Genomic DNA, 18,138 nt, shown 5'->3' on the forward strand with positions numbered 1-18,138 from the left:
CGAAATTAGCTTTACCAACTAGGAGAAAGGTCTGACAAATTATCTCTTTAATTGAGCATACAATCTAGCCCTCTCTCAAGTGGCCTGATCTTTTCTAATTCTGTATTTTCTTCCCTTCTGCCCTTCATCCTTTCCCCATCTTGTGCTGGTGCTCAGATACAACTGAGGTAGAGACTAGTGGGCCCTGTAAACAATCACACATTAATGAATAAATAAATACATTAACAAATAGATAAATAAATAAACATATATTGCCTTAGTTCACAGTCTGTCAATCTTGAAACTAGTTTTTCAGATCATTTTGATTGTAAATGTTGGACTCATTGGGCCACACCAAGAATTTATGATTGGTAGGTTGACTTATATACATATCATTTGTAAACTTTAACTACCCGTCTCCATTGTCTAATTAAATATAAAATGACTGCATTTGTAAGTACCAGTTTTTCTTTTGATGGGATTTCTGGTGAGCAATAGGAGTTTAGTAGACTGCAAACCACAGTTGATGTGGGGCTTTGTGATGTGACGGTTAGCAGGAGGACGTTACTGCCTGTATCACTCTAACATTGTCATAGACTGCAAGAAGGCTACAGTTGGTCATGTTATACAAACTGCAGCTGCGAAGGGAACACCGTTTAATATTCCAGACATGAGAGTGGCTGCTATTGCACTGACTACACAATTAAAGGGGAATTTAGTCAAGGTCTCTCCCTTATCCCAGGTTTGAGGAGTACAGGCAAAATGTGGCCAGTGGTCCACATGCACATGGCCAGCTAGTTCAACAGGACTAACAGAAATAGCACATGCTCATTTTGCACCTTGGTCTTTACGGGAGACAAAAGGCTCCTCTTCAGTGGTTGCGAGACTAGCAACATGCGTACAGTGACCATCTCACTACATATCATTATGGACACTGTTCCAGCCCTGGACTTTATAACTACAAATAATTGTTATCAAGTTTTGAAGGCTAATTAGATCAGTGGATGCAAACCAAGACTACAATACCCAGTATGCATTAGGTGCTGACACACAAGACCAGTACTGGGCAAAATTTCCATAATCAAATGGAATGAGGTGGTCAACTTAACACAGCCTGACCGAGCGGCTGATAAACCCATTGTTTTTTCATGGTGTGCTGCACTATCTTCAAAGTGCGCATGCACACACACACATATACATTTGTATCATATGCACTCACAATTATCATATTTGTTCTTGATCTATATATGGCACCAATTTGCGCTCAGTGCTGCAGCTTGCACTTGAGCCTGCACAATCTGTGTTTCTGCCCTGGGTGTGTATAATACGGTTTCATTTATTAGGTCCCACTGTATCTATTCTACATTAAAGTGATTTGCATAAAAACACGTGTATTGCAAATTCATAAGTTTGATTAATAAAATATGTCATTCAAACTGATCCGACAAAATCATGAGCCATTTAGCGTTTTTCATAGACACCTGTCACATCTTTCTACAGGTTACCAGGAATCACAAAGTAAAGGAGAAGAAAGAGAAGTCCAACCTAGGTCTCAAGGGAACACAGTCTGTGAAGAAGAACAAAGCACTTGATTCTGCAGGTAAGGTTCCTCAGCATTTGAATGTCCATGTTGCATAGTTGAGAAAATATACCCTCACTATATCGCATGCGTTATATCACATGACAAAATATTGCATGCACTGCATCAACCTAGAATCAGTAATAGTAGGAATAGTAATGTGAATGCTAACCATGAGATCTACCATAGGTGATGTGGTGAATGCGGTATTATTGTGGGTTAGTATTATCGGCCTTGATATAGCGCCATACAGCTGTTGAGCCACAGATTTATTTGCAGTGCTTTGCAGAATGTTTATCTGTGAGGCCAATACACAGTAGTTAGCATGAACCTAGAGCAGATTTTGCAGATTTGCATCTGTGCTGAGCAGAATGGAGTACTGCTTTCCTCACACATTGACCCCTCATTCATAGTTGCACTGCAGCCAGGCGTGCATGCCTAGTTCATCTCAGAATACATAGTAGTACCCCACTTTGAACAATACCTTTTCCTCAGTGTGCCACTATTTAATGCCCCATCTGTCTCCATCTGTTTGTTCTTCCTACAATTGTGCCAAAACTTTTCTGCAGTTCCTTGACTGAGATTTCAACAGTTCATAGAAACACATTATATATGTACCACTTACATGAATCAGTTAAAGGCATTGTAAAACGTGGGTAGAGTAGACAGTTTGTTAAAAAACATATGAGGCAATGGTGTGTCTACAATGCTTCATAGAATACAAATATAGTACAGGATGGTGACAAAGGGGCCGATTTATATCTTGGCTGTAAGGATACTCCGTCGCAACGGCGATTGAGTATCCTTACCACCAAGATGATGATCTACTCGCCCGATTTATATGTGGGCGGACCATTGATGTAACCATGGCAGAGACTCCTCCGTCTTCACCATGGTGAGACCCCTTCGACGGCCTGACAAAGTAATGGACCTTGGAGAATTGGCTACATGTATTTCAATCTGCCCAATTAAGATGGACGGACACAAAGCATTTTTTTACTGTCCGTGACTGTCAGGCAAACCATGGTGGTAAATAATAAAACCCTGTTTTAGGATTTTCATTATGAAAACAAAAAAAACTGTTAGGTGCAAGGCTCCATCATGTTGACAGTGCCATGCACCAAGCAGGAAAATGCATTGACAGGCACTGCCGTGACAGGGCTTCCTGCGAATGCTTTATAAATGACTGCCATCTTGGTGGTCATCTGTAAATCTGGCAGTTGAGACCTCCGTCAGGGCGATGGAGTAATTTGCTCTGTCACCCTGGCAGAACAACAGCCTGACCACCAATTAATAATTTGGGCCCTAAGTTTGGTAATACTTAAAGGTTAACTAAAGTCATGGCGGACTAAATAGGACGTGGCCTACTAGTATTTTGTTCTGTAGCATGTCAGCTTACACTTATCAAATTAGTCTGTAAGGTATTTTTAGTAAACTTGTCCTTTGACCCCCATCCTGCTCAGTCACACACAAATCCACTGTATGTGAGACATGTTCCTTTTGGTTACCATGCCTATTGCTGGCAGCACACCACGGTCATGTAAAGCAGAGCCCTCCTCTACATCAGTCCCCATGGAGCTTTGTTTAAAGTGATATGTCTTTGTAATGTTTAATCTGGTAGCATTGCCCGAAGAAGGAGGTGGGTTGTGGGTTATTGGTTTTGACCATAGGCAGACTGCTGGTTTTTATACTATTTCTGCAGTCTCAAGCCTCTGTTGAAATACCAACCCGTGTATGAGATGATTTCCATTCACAAAGAGGAAGCTGTTCTTGTGAGACAACTTAAACAGCATGATCATCAGCTGTGGTCATCGGAGGGAGAAGAGCAACCAGCATTTCAGGACACTGCTGCTTGGCCTCCCCATGTCCCTCCACGTCCTGCGACTTTTCTTTTGAATTGCAGCCCCTGTCGCTAAACGGGACTGTGACTGCAATAAGAGTATTTTGAAATTGAGAATACAGGATAGATGTCTGCTATTACTTCCAGGCCTCCCTCCTTGCACTCTCAGCTACTCGCGAGAATTCGCAAAGGAAATCCTGCCTCATTAATATATATAAGACAGGAGATGTGGGAATCCTTCCAGTTGGCTATTTAGCATAGTGCTGAATTGGTAGATCCAACACAATGCAAATAATGGATCATGCGCTTCAAAGCACTGTGCAAATGTGGTATGTTCACAGGAGTTTTCTCCAATCATTAGCACTCACCTTCATTAGAAGAAAGTCTCAGATCACGCCTCAATGTTGGTACATGTAATGTATTGGTCAACTTGTCCTTCTTTAAATATTCAGTCCTATGTATTGATTTCAGTGAGGACCTGGAACCTGCTGCTGTCCCCCCAAAAATCCCAATTTCAAAATACAAATGCATTGCTTCTTAAGCTTTTGAATTTTGTGGCCCCCCACTAAATCACTACTGGAAGTACCCAACCCCTGCCTCAAATTTCTATGATTTGAACTGCAAAACAATACACAAAAATATACATCAAACAATATATATACAGGTATAAAATATGCTATTTAATTCACAAATCAAAACTGATGCAAAAATCAAAAATTGTATGGGAAGGTTGGAGCTTTTCAAAATGTTCTTTTAGTTCTAATAGATGAAGTGATATGCTAGTCCTTAGCATAACATTTTGTCTTTTTTCCTCCTAATGCAGGCTCTGTTTTTGTCAGTGCATAACAGTGCTTCAATTGAGACCACCAAATCATCCATAGTAGATTCCATTTGCCGTACTTGCTCTGCTCCCACGATTCAAGCTAACAATACCAACTTTGCAAATTCCTTTACATTTACAAAGCAATTTTTTTTTTACATTATATGTATTTTATTAATCTGCTAATATCATTTAATTTTCTAAACAGGTGTGGACCCCCTTCATAGGCATTGCGTGCCCCAGGATAAAAACCTATGTACTAACGTAGCTGGAAGTGTCAGTCACAAAGTTTTATCTTTGAAAGACAGAGGGTAGTTAGGAAGAGGGTGGAAAGCTGGGCCCTCCTGAATGAAGACAAGATGATTATTGGAAAATTTAAGTTACCTGTTAAAACTGTTAAAACAGCTTTCAGAAAGATGCCGTATAATTAGATTACAATGAGTATGGTGTACCAAGTTCTGTTTAGCAGGGGAAAATTGTGAATTGAACCCAAGTATTATTTTTAGTGCTTCCTGGTTTTTCCTTTAACTAAATATACTTTTTCATGTTCAGATTTCCATGTGTACTTCCCTAATTTTATAATAATAACCTCCATCTTTTCCTTACTACAGCCCTGCTTATTAAACGCACTACTATTGCTTTAATAGACTTTGGTCGCTTAGCTTTTTATAACTGAGCTGACACTAGTCAATAAAACATTTCATTAAAGTAATGGCTTGACTGCTCTTACTAATCACCCATGTCACTACCTGCTTGCTATCCTGTTGTTGTCTTTAGAGCGATTTGTCCAAAAGAACCAAGCCAATTCTCATGAAGAAAAGATACATAAACTCAATAAAGCCAATGCAGAAAAGGCCACTGATCCACTGCTTGAGAGCAGCGGCCTGGGACCTCTTCCCTTGGGGCCAAAGGATGAGGTTGAAGCTGTGCATTTAACAAACCTGGTTGAACAGAGCACAACATCTGTTTCAGATGACGCCGATGAACACATTCTCCACAAAGACGAAGATACAAGTAGTGAAACATTCAGTGCCATTCACGAAGAGGATGGATTGATTGAGAAACCTGTGGTAGTGGGAGAAGAGAAAAGCAGAGATGAAGAAGATGAATTGGAAGAGGATGGAGAAGAGCAGGAGAAGGTAGAAGATGAAGACAAAAAAACAGACTTAAACCAAGCAGACTGTAAGCTCAGTGCAACTCCAGCTCCTGAGGAAGAATCAGAGTCTGTGCTGGTGTCAGATGAAAATGAACATTGTAAGGCATCACTAGAGGAAGACCAGGACCACATAGCTGATACAGATGAAGTAGAGACAGAAAGCAATTCCAGTGCAGAAGACAAAGACCAAGAGTTGACCTCACCAGCTGCCATTGTGGCAGGATGCCCTCAGAACTGCACAGTGCTACTTGAAAGGTAAGGTTGAAAAAAAATTAAAAAGTGAATTGTATTCTCATCAATTTTGGTAGCCGGTGTATATGGGTGATCAAGGAGAGCACACTGTCAATGTAATAGAAGAATTGTGTCAGTGGAGCTAGAATGTGGGCGCCCATTGTACATCTAGGATCACCCATTCCATGCAGATTTTTTAGAACATCCACATAAAGTAAACATGAATGTAGTGAATCAAATTAAAGACAATTCCATTGTGTATGGTATTCCTGAAAGAGCTGCATACATTTGGCCTCCCTGACCTTTGTTCTGCACCTCTTAGCTTGAGTATTGCCAATGGATTTCCATACATTCACCAGTGTTGCACACATTTCTATATTTTTTAGTAGTAAGTCTAAGAATAAAATAATTTAGTCTCTTTTACATTACACCAGCAATGAACAAAGAATACCTACATAGATAAAAAGCAACATGTACAATGCTTTTATATGCTTTGTTTTAAATGTATGTAGGTGGTTTTGCTGTTTTTTCAAACGTTTGATGCTGACAGGAAATCTTTCCCTATGGCTTTTTGAAGGGTGATGATTATAAAGGGGTCCTGGCAATCTAAGGGGCATATTATCAAGAAACGGCGCAAAATAATCGCCGCTTTAGCGGCAGAAAACTGCGTAGCATGTGAATGGGTCCTACATAAGTGATTCCCAACAGAGTGTAGAAGAGAATGAGTGAGTGGCCTCACTCGTTCTGTGAAATTGCCCTTGTGTGAACCAGACAAGCAGGCTGAGGCAGGGTCTGTGAAGCACACCTGTAAAATAAAAGAAAGAGACACCTAACCCCAGGTACCTTTTAAGACCTGGGCAAAGCAGACAGTTATTTAGGGCCCCACCTTTCAAGGGCCCTCCAGGTAAAAATGATTGGGACAGGCTCAAGCATCTCTCTCTCTCTCTCTAGCTGTGTTTCTACCTCTTTTTCTCTATATTAAACGCTGTCGGTCTACCTCTACATCTGATCCTGTCTCTCTCCACCTACCCCTATGTCATTACTCGCTACCTAGCTCCCTCTCTTTCTCTTCCTCACCCCTTTCTCTCTATATCATATCTGTCTCCTAACCTTTTTCACCTCTTTTTACCATTGTCGACTTCTCTATTAGCTTCTAACTTACTCTAAGCTCCGTCTGTCTACATTTACTATTTCTCAATCTTTAACCTTTATTTCGACATCACCTTCTATACTTTATCTCTCTTTCTCTTCTTTCTCTACCTCCCTATTTTGTGAATATAATCTCTCTACTTCACCGTTCACTAAATCACCACCAGCCTCTGTGCTTCACTTCTCTATCTGCTGTTTTGTTTGTCTATGTCACTGCTCTCCCACATTGTACCGCTCTTTCTCGACCTCACCTATAATTCTATCATATCTCTCTCATTACTTCACCTTACCGATTCTACCTCACACCTCTCTCTTTACCTATCTCCTTCTTTACTTCTCAGTTCATCTCTGACTCTACCTTCTATCTCCATCTTTGCTCGTTTCACCTCACCTCTGTCTACATCACCTCTTTTTTCAATAAATCTTCCTCTACCTACCTCTCTCTACCTCTCGGTAATGATCTAAATCCTCTATCACTCACTGTTCTTACCTCTTCACCTCTTTCTCTGTATCTCCTGTCTGTACATCAATTCTCTCTATACTCAACCCTCTCTCTGCACATCACTGCTCTATTTCCATCTCACCTCCCTGTATCTTTACTCCATGTCCTTCACTTCTCTCAGCATGTTTTCTTTTTACCCAACCTCTCTGTCTCTCCATACCTTCTCTCCCTCTGTCCTCTTCTGTTACCCTTCTATCACTACCTCACTGTTCTCTACCTCACACCTCTCTACCCGTATCTCTCTCACTACCTCATATCTCTCTACTTCACCTCGACCTCTCTCTCATGATCTAACCTCTCAGTGTACCTTACCATTTATTTCCTGCCTTTCCGTTTTATGGGCCCTGTCTTTTTGTACCTCTGTTCCTGCTACTCTACTTCTCTTACTATCAACCCATTTTTCAACACTTCTCTTTCACTTCCTGGACCTGTTTTTCTCTATTCGTCATTACATTCTCTCTCCATATATCTCTTTTGCTCTGTCTCTCTATACCTGTTTTTGTATTTGAGCTTACTTGCTCTCCTCTCCTCTCTCTCTACCTATTTCTCTTTATTAATCTTTTTACCTCACTTTCCTGTCTCTACCTCTCTCTTTGCCTCACCTGTTTCTCTACATCACCACTCTCTCACTCTACCTCTGTTTCACCCTCACCTCACTTTCTCTACCATACATCTTGTTCTCCACCTCGCTTCTTTTCTCTTTTCACTTCATCTCTCTTTCTACTTGTTGTCCCCTCTCTCTACCTTGCATCTCTTTAATATATTTGCTTACTACCTATCTTCATCTACCTCTCTCTGTCTATGTTGCTCTCCAACTCACTCTCTACTGTACCTTTCTCTCAACCTCAGCCCTGTTGTCCCCTACCGCAGTTTAGATTTTTTCTCCCTTTCTTTAGCATTCAGCCTCACTCTAAAACCTTTTCTGTCTCTCTGCCTCTAATTTTATATCCGCCTCTTTCTCTTTCCCCTTCCTTGAATCTTTCTTTTGAGTTATCCTAATTTCTCTCTTTTTTAGATCCTCCAGCTCCCGTTCGCATCTGTAGGTCTACCTCCTTTTATCTCTACCTAACCTTTGTCACTACACCCTTATCTTTGCCAGTTTACCGCTCTGTCTTTTTCCTGTCTCTTTCCCCTTTTCATTTATCTTGCTTAGTAGAACCAGCAGTAACTCTCCAGCCATCTAGAAAGTGGAGAGGAGAGAAGCGGAAGGGAAGGACTTTTAAGAAGAAAAGTATTGAATTTCACCTGCAAGTTTTAAGAGGGATATATTTGATTGTGAATATACGAGCTAAAATTTCATGTGCTGTGTGCATATTGTCCACCAAACATAAATGAGTCACCCTAGCTACAAACGGTGAAATAAGTTGTTAAGACACTAAACTTCATGTAAAATGTTGTTGCGTCATGAGAAAAAAATACAGCTCAAAGCCCACAAAAATGTACTTTTCAGTGCAAATTCAAATTTTGGTAATCTTTGACTGGAGAACGCCTGGCAGTTTGAACTTTCGGCTGCTTTACGTGCTTGCCAATGTTTCAGAAGGTTAAATGTATAATTCACTAGTGTTTGCCAACAAGAAGACTTTAATTAGCTAAAAGTAGGTAACTATTAAATAGTAAAATTCTTAAGTTGGCACTGCCTAGAATTCCAGAAACCGGTCCTAGGAAGCTTGATTCTGGTCCAGGGAAGACATGGCTTGGCAGTTCAGGCTGGACTGTTCCCATGAGGCACAGGGTCAGACTGATTTGCATATGGCCATGTCTGAACTGGGGTGGCAGAGTGGGCTAAAGAACGGTGATGGATTAAACCCAGATCAGTTGACTGGGGGTGAGTGCTTGCAATGTTCAACACTCCGTCCATCATTTCCTTTGGTTTTTGCTTTGTTCGCCATAAGTTGGCAGGGTATGCTCAGACGTGAGTCCCTTGCTCACTTTGCCACTGGATTCAAGCAAGCCTGGCTGAAGACGGCTGAAATTCCAGAAACCGGTCCTAGGAAGCTTGATTCTGGTCCAGGGAAGACATGGCTTGGCAGTTCAGGCTGGACTGTTCCCATGAGGCACAGGGTCAGACTGATTTGCATATGGCCATGTCTGAACTGGGGTGGCAGAGTGGGCTAAAGAACGGTGATGGATTAAACCCAGATCAGTTGACTGGGGGTGAGTGCTTGCAATGTTCAACACTCCGTCCATCATTTCCTTTGGTTTTTGCTTTGTTCGCCATAAGTTGGCAGGGTATGCTCAGACGTGAGTCCCTTGCTCACTTTGCCACTGGATTCAAGCAAGCCTGGCTGAAGACGGCTGAAATTCCAGAAACCGGTCCTAGGAAGCTTGATTCTGGTCCAGGGAAGACATGGCTTGGCAGTTCAGGCTGGACTGTTCCCATGAGGCACAGGGTCAGACTGATTTGCATATGGCCATGTCTGAACTGGGGTGGCAGAGTGGGCTAAAGAACGGTGATGGATTAAACCCAGATCAGTTGACTGGGGGTGAGTGCTTGCAATGTTCAACACTCCGTCCATCATTTCCTTTGGTTTTTACTGCCTAGACCTTGCAATCTGTACTATGGCACAAGATAAACTAGGTGCAGAGGTGGATGTGCTTTGTCTAGCATAGGATTTGACCTGATTGCATCCCTCAAGCCCAAATTCCACTGCGTCCAGTGCAAATTCCCCTGCATAGTCACATTTCTGAAGGATCCCCAGCACTGGATGTGTGCTATGCACTTCAGCACTCCAGCACACAAGGAATGCATGTGTTTTTTGGAGAAATTACAATATTTTCCATTGTTAGCACTGTTCTCAAGGATGCAAAGCCTGGCCTGGCTCACATCTTGCTCCACCGAAACTAAAAAGTAGGGCAACGGCTTAGTGGCATAGGTGGGTATGTTGCAGAACAGGATTGATGCACTTGAAGGGGTTTGAAGCCAAGATTTGTAACTTGGAGAGGCTGAAGCTTTGAATAATCTCTAAATGAATGGATGCCAGGGCCCAAATGTTTCCTCAGAAGCCCACGGATAGTGCTATTGGAGGTCAGGTTGCCAAATACCAAGGCTGAGTAGTTTTTTTTCCAGATCATGCCTCTTTAATCCACCACCAGCCACTCCCTCCTTCCAGGATTAGACTGGCCTATAGTGTAATCCAGCAGTGCCTGAAGGCCTGGTCTGAGAGGTTAGTGTGTGGGCCGTTTTTTTGATTAATTATGAGTCTGTTTTATAGTCTGGTGGACCGTTTTTAGGTCGAACCTAGGCAGCGCTCATACACTGTCTGCAAGACATGCTGAAATCAATCTACAGGAGGAAATTCCGTCCGCTGCTTACCATTGGTTCACACCTGTGTCGGTCTTCTTTGGTGCCTCCTTATTGGGTGGCACTCCCGATACATAATTTCCGTTTTCTATTTAGGAGCACCGGCCTACTACAGTTTCCTTATGCTTTAGCTGTTTATTTGTTCCTTTGGGGACTACTTCAATAAAGTAAATTGTTAAAGCTTGCAAACATAGTGCTGGAAAATGTCGCTCCTTCCTCTTTTGCTCTCTGCTCTTCCTCACTCTTTAGCTGTGCTGGGACTCTGCCTTGTCCACCCCACCTCCGCTTTTTTAATTCACTTTTCAAAACTTCTTTTTTTCCTTTGTTGTTTGTCGGGCTGCCAGTCTCGGCGCCTCTGCCATGGTATGCCTGTGCCTGCTTTGCACTTTAGTGGCTTTGATCACCTCTGCGCTGGGGGACCTGTAGTCCAGGAGCTGGTCGGAGGTCTGCAGAGCCTACATTTCCTAGGTCTTTCACCAGAACGATGTTCCCAGCCACGAGATTAACTGTGAGTGTAAGATATGAGTAAAAAAGAAACTCTGTGCATACATCACCCGTGGAACCTGACTACCAGTTTAAAATGTCTCTGGGACCTTGATTGCCAATATCTCCCTTGTCTCTGGGCTCCAGAGTACCCGCTTCAGTTGTCTCAGGAATCTGACTGCGTGTTCCTGTGCGGTGCAGGACTCCTCCTTACTGCCAGTTGCCCCTCCTTATGGGGTTCACGCTACACTGTTGACTGCCATTTCACCCATCCTCTGACGTGAAGACTCAGAGTCAGCCCCTCTTGTTAGTGATACGTCACTATTTCCTTTTCTATGGAATCATCACTGGGTACAGGATCCTCTCTGTTTGTATGATCATGGCTGTCAGCCTCCCTGTCTCTAGAAACATGACTGCCACACTCAGTGTTCCTAGTATCACAACTGTCAGCTTCTGGTATCATCACTGCCAGCTTCCATGTCGCTACTACCATGATCGCCTGCCTCCATGCTTGTAGCATTGTAATTGACAGTCCCCATGCTTCTCGTATCGTGACTGTCATACTCCTTGTCCCCATGATTATAGTATTACGATTGCCAGTCCCCATGCCTATGGTATTGTGACTGATTCCCTCCCTGTTTCTAGTATTGTGGCTGCCAGACTCTGCTGTCATGACTGCCAAGCCTCCCTGTCTCTAGTAGCCTGGCTGTGAGTCTCAAGTGCCATCACTGCCAGTCTCTGTATCTTTAGTATCATGGCTGTCTACCTCTATCCCTCTGCTTTCATGAATGTCAGCCTCTGGTATCATGACTGCCAACCTCCGTGTCTCTAGTGTCACAACTTCCTGCTTCCGTCGTCCGTTGTCTCTGTTTTTTCATCTTTCTCCTCCTCCATCATTCCCCAGTTTATGTTTTTCTGCCTCTTGCTCGGAATCAAAGTCTGTTGAGGAAAAATAAGCGCTGATTCTCACAAAATGAGTGCTGGTGGGCCCCATTTGCAAAGCCCCGGCTCAAATTTAGCACTGCTGGAAACTAAGTATTCTAAAGACGGGTTAGTGTCTAAACCTTCCATCGGCCTTAGTCAGTCCTCTGTGATAACTTTACTTTGCTCTAATCTCAGGTGCAGTCTGGCTAAATCTGAGAATTTGGAGAGTAGCCAAAGTTAGACCACATTAATTTCTATTTTTACAACAAAAATTGCTACCTTCCTAAAGTTGGCGAAATAAAACGATAATGTGTGAACATTCTTAAAAATTACAGGTTGGGAGAGGTAACATATCTTGCAAAATGTGTTTTTTTGGTAATTCCACCTGCAGATGAAGTTTGAGAAGATGGTAAAATGTACATCTTCATAACGTTAAAAACATCATTACTTTTCCTGCAAAGTTTGTCACATTTGCCAAACTTTAGTGTTGTGATTATAATTCCATACTTTCGCAGTTCAAGCACTATTCATGGTTCAGAATAATACCCCAAAGAAATTGTTGTATCCCTTCTCTTGGAAGTTTTTCTCTCTGTAAACATGCCTTTATTATTGAATCTTCCTGTGCTTACTGGTGGAACAGTTTAGAAAAACATAGCATTTTTTAACAAACATGCTGCTGATGATATACCTTCTTCTGTATGTATTCCATCTCAAGTCTTTCAAGGCCTCTGGGCTCATTCTTACTAAGGCTTTGCGCTTTTGTAAAATGACACAAAGCAACACCTTGGGTTTTTAATTTCCAATGCAAAAGGTATTTTGCTCTGTAAAGGTGCCCTTTTCTCAGAGCAAAAAATGCTTTGTACTGCTTTACAGTACTTTGTGTCAAGGGAGCATTACTGGTGCATTACTTGGAGCAGATCAGCACAAACACCCATAGGTTTTGATGCAAACCCTGAGCCAAGATTGCCAGACTGGGTTTCGCAATCTTAATGAAGGCGTTAACAAAAGAGAATGTTTTAATTTATCCAAAGAACATGTGCATTCCATGTGAAGTGTACAGCACACATCCAATGCGGAGGATCCTTCTAAATGGTGTCTATGGAGGGGAATTTGTACTGGATGTAGCTGAATTTGCACTGGATGGATCTGCATTATGGACAAATCCTATGCTAGACAGCGCACACTCAACTCTGGACCATGCTGCGAGGCTTTGCATCACACAAGAAAGTCTAAATAGCGCAATCGGGATGACAGCAGCTGCAGTCCAATTTTAGTAGATATCACTCTGTGTTTTTACCCTTGTGCAACTCAGCTCAGAAAATGTGGTTCCTCCCTGCATTGCATGTTCAGTGAATGTCAGAACCTCTTTCAGAGGGTCACAGCGCAAGGATAGGCTACTGTGCCCAACTGTGGGGGATGAGGCCTTTTACTTGTGATGTCCCAGGGCCTGACTTACTATGGGTCCTAAGAAACTGGGCCAAGTACCCCTTCAGCAATTGACTGTCAGTAGTAGCGTGGGTCAAGCAGTCCAAGGCTTCTTGGAGGGAAAGTAGATGCAGGCGGATAAATACAGGCCCACAACTCAAAATATGTTCAATATCAGCAATAAATGATTGTCCAGTCAAATACTTGCTTTTATGAAAAAAGGATTATTTATATGTGAACACAAAGTAAATGTCCTGGTTAGACTTATCCTCAGGGTCGTGTTGATGCTCAGAGGAGTCCACCCCTCAATAACCTCAAGTCTGAATTGCTGTTGTAGCACAGACTTTTGAAGTGATCAAGTGGGGGAAGAAAAGGTAGGGAACGGCAGGGAAGGAGATCTGTAAATAGAAATAAATAAATATAAACATACACTATGCTAAGATAAAACGGGCAATACAACTCAACTGGGTAACAATGGATAGATGTGCAATATATAGATATATCGAGCTACCTGTAAAGAGAAGAACTCAATTCATCTTTAAGAATATGCTAGAGTACGTTATCAGGCCAAAACCAAAGGAAATGATGGACGGAGTGTTGAACATTGCAAGCACTCACCCCCAGTCAACTGATCTGGGTTTAATCCATCACCGTTCTTTAGCCCATTCTGCCACCCCAGTTCAGACATGGCCATATGCAAATCAGTCTGACCCTGTGCCTCATGGGAACAGTCCAGCCCGAACTGCCAAGCCATGTCTTCCCTGGACCGGAAACAAGCTTCCTAGGACCGGTTTCTGGTATTTCAGCCGTCTTCAGCCAGGCTTGCTTGAATCCAGTGGCAAAGTGAGCAAGGGACTCACGCCTGAGCATACCCTGCCAACTTATGGCGAACAAAGCAAAAACCAAAGGAAATGATGGACGGAGTGTTGAACATTGCAAGCACTCACCCCCAGTCAACTGATCTGGGTTTAATCCATCACCGTTCTTTAGCCCACTCTGCCACCCCAGTTCAGACATGGCCATATGCAAATAAGTCTGACCCTGTGCCTCATGGGAACAGTCCAGCCCGAACTGCCAAGCCATGTCTTCCCTGGACCGGAAACAAGCTTCCTAGGACCGGTTTCTGGCATTTCAGCCGTCTTCAGCCAGGCTTGCTTGAATCCAGTGGCAAAGTGAGCAAGGGACTCACGTCTGAGCATACCCTGCCAACTTATGGCGAACAAAGCAAAAACCAAAGGAAATGATAGACGGAGTGTTGAATATTGCAATCACTCACCCCCAGTCAACTGATCTGGGTTTAATCCATCACCGTTCTTTAGCCCACTCTGCCACCCCAGTTCAGACATGGCCATATGCAAATCAGTCTGACCCTGTGCCTCATGGGAACAGTCCAGCCCGAACTGCCAAGCCATGTCTTCCCTGGACCGGAAACAAGCTTCCTAGGACCGGTTTCTGGCATTTCAGCCGTCTTCAGCCAGGCTTGCTTGAATCCAGTGGCAAAGTGAGCAAGGGACTCACGTCTGAGCATACCCTGCCAACTTATGGCGAACAAAGCAAAAACCAAAGGAAATGATGGACGGAGTGTTGAACATTGCAAGCACTCACCCCCAGTCAACTGATCTGGGTTTAATCCATCACCGTTTTTTAGCCCACTCTGCCACCCCAGTTCAGACATGGCCATATGCAAATCAGTCTGACCCTGTGCCTCATGGGAACAGTCCAGCCCGAACTGCCAAGCCATGTCTTCCCTGGACCGGAAACAAGCTTCCTAGGACCGGTTTCTGGCATTTCAGCCGTCTTCAGCCAGGCTTGCTTGAATCCAGTGGCACAGTGAGCAAGGGACTCACGTCTGAGCATACCCTACCAACTTATGGCGAACAAAGCAAAAACCAAAGGAAATGATAGACGGAGTGTTGAACATATCAAGCACTCACCCCCAGTCAACTGATCTGGGTTTAATCCATCACCGTTCTTTAGCCCACTCTGCCACCCCAGTTCAGACATGGCCATATGCAAATCAGTCTGACCCTGTGCCTCATGGGAACAGTCCAGCCCGAACTGCCAAGCCATGTCTTCCCTGGACCGGAAACAAGCTTCCTAGGACCGGTTTCTGGCATTTCAGCCGTCTTCAGCCAAGCTTGCTTGAATACAGTGGCAAAGTGAGCAAGGGACTCACGTCTGAGCATACCCTGCCAACTTATGGCGAACAAAGCAAAAACCAAAGGAAATGATGGACGGAGTGTTGAACATTGCAAGCACTCACCCCCAGTCAACTGATCTGGGTTTAATCCATCACCGTTATTTAGCCCACTCTGCCACCCCAGTTCAGACATGGCCATATGCAAATCAGTCTGACCCTGTGCCTCATGGGAACAGTCCAGCCCGAACTGCCAAGCCATGTCTTCCCTGGACCGGAAACAAGCTTCCTAGGACCGGTTTCTGGCATTTCAGCCGTCTTCAGCCAGGCTTGCTTGAATCCAGTGGCAAAGTGAGCAAGGGACTCACGTCTGAGCATACCCTGCCAACTTATGGCGAACAAAGCAAAAACCAAAGGAAATGATAGACGGAGTGTTGAACATTGCAATCACTCACCCCCAGTCAACTGATCTGGGTTTAATCCATCACCGTTCTTTAGCCCACTCTGCCACCCCAGTTCAGACATGGCCATATGCAAATCAGTCTGACCCTGTGCCTCATGGGAACAGTCCAGCCCGAACTGCAAAGCCATGTCTTCCCTGGACCGGAAACAAGCTTCCTAGGACCGGTTTCTGGCATTTCAGCCGTCTTCAGCCAGGCTTGCTTTAATCCAGTGTCAAAGTGAGCAAGGGACTCACGTCTGAGCATACCCTGCCAACTTATGGCGAACAAAGCAAAAACCAAAGGAAATGATGGACGGAGTGTTGAACATTGCAAGCACTCACCCCCAGTCAACTGATCTGGGTTTAATCCATCACCGTTCTTTAGCCCACTCTGCCACCCCAGTTCAGACATGGCCATATGCAATTCAGTCTGACCCTGTGCCTCATGGGAACAGTCCAGCCCGAACTGCCAAGCCATGTCTTCCCTGGACCGGAAACAAGCTTTCTAGGACCGGTTTCTGGCATTTCAGCCGTCTTCAGCCAGGCTTGCTTGAATCCAGTGGCACAGTGAGCAAGGGACTCACGTCTGAGCATACCCTACCAACTTATGGCGAACAAAGCAAAAACCAAAGGAAATGATGGACGGAGTGTTGAACATATCAAGCACTCACCCCCAGTCAACTGATCTGGGTTTAATCCATCACCGTTCTTTAGCCCACTCTGCCACCCCAGTTCAGACATGGCCATATGCAAATCAGTCTGACCCTGTGCCTCATGGGAACAGTCCAGCCCGAACTGCCAAGCCATGTCTTCCCTGGACCGGAAACAAGCTTCCTAGGACCGGTTTCTGGCATTTCAGCCGTCTTCAGCCAGGCTTGCATGAATCCAGTGGCAAAGTGAGCAAGGGACTCACGTCTGAGCATACCCTGCCAACTTATGGCGAACAAAGCAAAAACCTAAAGAAATGATGGACGGAGTGTTGAACATTGCAAGCACTCACCCCCAGTCAACTGATCTGGGTTTAATCCATCACCGTTGTTTAGCCCACTCTGCCACCCCAGTTCAGACATGGCCATATGCAAATCAGTCTGACCCTGTGCCTCATGGGAACAGTCCAGCCCGAACTGCCAAGCCATGTCTTCCCTGGACCGGAAACAAGCTTCCTAGGACCGGTTTCTGGCATTTCAGCCTCCAGCAAGTGTACTGAGAAGGATAAGAAGCACATCACGTAAGCAGATGGAGTCGTATGGCAGCTATCATAAACTGGGTCAATGAAAAGAGCAGGTTTTTCAGCACACCTACCCTCGCATGTTTAGGGCTTTGGGTCACAGGGACCAGTTGAACCAGCAATCCAGAAACACTCCACTGATCCCCTGTTATTGTACACAAATAATATCAGCCCATGTTAATTTTCCGTAGTGCATCTCCGAATAATCATAGCAAAACATATCCATGTTATCAAAAGAAAATCATTACATATTTGAAAGGAAGTTGCTGCATAGAAGTATCAGTGAAGAATCACTTCCTGAATCCTCAGACAAGAGAATATCCCACAAATTCCAAGAGTGGAAACCTTTTGATGTAATGGAACCACCAGAGTTCCTTAATTGCACTCTCTCGTTGATTATCCTTCAGTATATGAAATACCTCTCCCGCATGAGCCGTAACGGTACAAACTTGCCAACAGAGGAGGATTGGGGCAGCCAGACGCTGTCCTTAACAAAGTCTCCTCTGCAGGAGTCACGGGACAACAGACTCTCCAACGGAGGAGAATTAATCAGCGCTCTCACCGGAGAGCGATACATGGCAGCCAAAGCATCCGCGGGACTAGACAAGTTCCCCTTTGCAAGAGCCGGCAACAAGGCAGACTCGCCAACGGAGGGGAATGGCGCAACGCTCCCGACAACAGCAAGACACGGGACTTATGGTTCCAACGTGAACAAGACTCCCAGAGAAAAGAATTGGTGCAAAGAGCACCCTTCCCCGACCATGCCTGTCCGCAGCGGGTCCCAGATGCCAGTAATCCAAAATAATCGGCAGTGCTGCTTGAAGTGCAAACGGCTTCATCGTCCATTCTGACGGCACACGCACACTAACATGTGACGTCGGTATCGCAAGTCTTGCTGGGAATTGTGGTTCCCGACAGTGTACTCGTCTCATCGCTCCTCCC

The 18,138-nt window shown here is 44.2% G+C and overlaps 1 protein-coding gene across 3 annotated transcripts in view; it reads left to right on the forward strand.

Moving 5' to 3' along the window:
- Positions 1 to 18,138, forward strand: part of MYLK4 (myosin light chain kinase family member 4) — a 552,315-nt gene that overhangs the window by 366,928 nt on the left and 167,249 nt on the right. For 2 of the 3 annotated variants that reach the window (XM_085607135.1, XM_085607133.1), the window contains exons 2-3: positions 1,480 to 1,579; positions 4,996 to 5,629. In XM_085607135.1, the coding sequence (XP_085463261.1) occupies positions 1,480 to 1,579; positions 4,996 to 5,629 (734 nt within the window). The remainder of the gene's footprint in view (positions 1 to 1,479; positions 1,580 to 4,995; positions 5,630 to 18,138) is intronic. The other variant, XM_085607134.1, reaches the window with a different exon arrangement.

This window comes from Triturus cristatus, chromosome 5_2, assembly GCF_964204655.1.
Source record: "Triturus cristatus chromosome 5_2, aTriCri1.1, whole genome shotgun sequence".
NCBI lineage: Eukaryota > Metazoa > Chordata > Amphibia > Caudata > Salamandridae > Triturus > Triturus cristatus.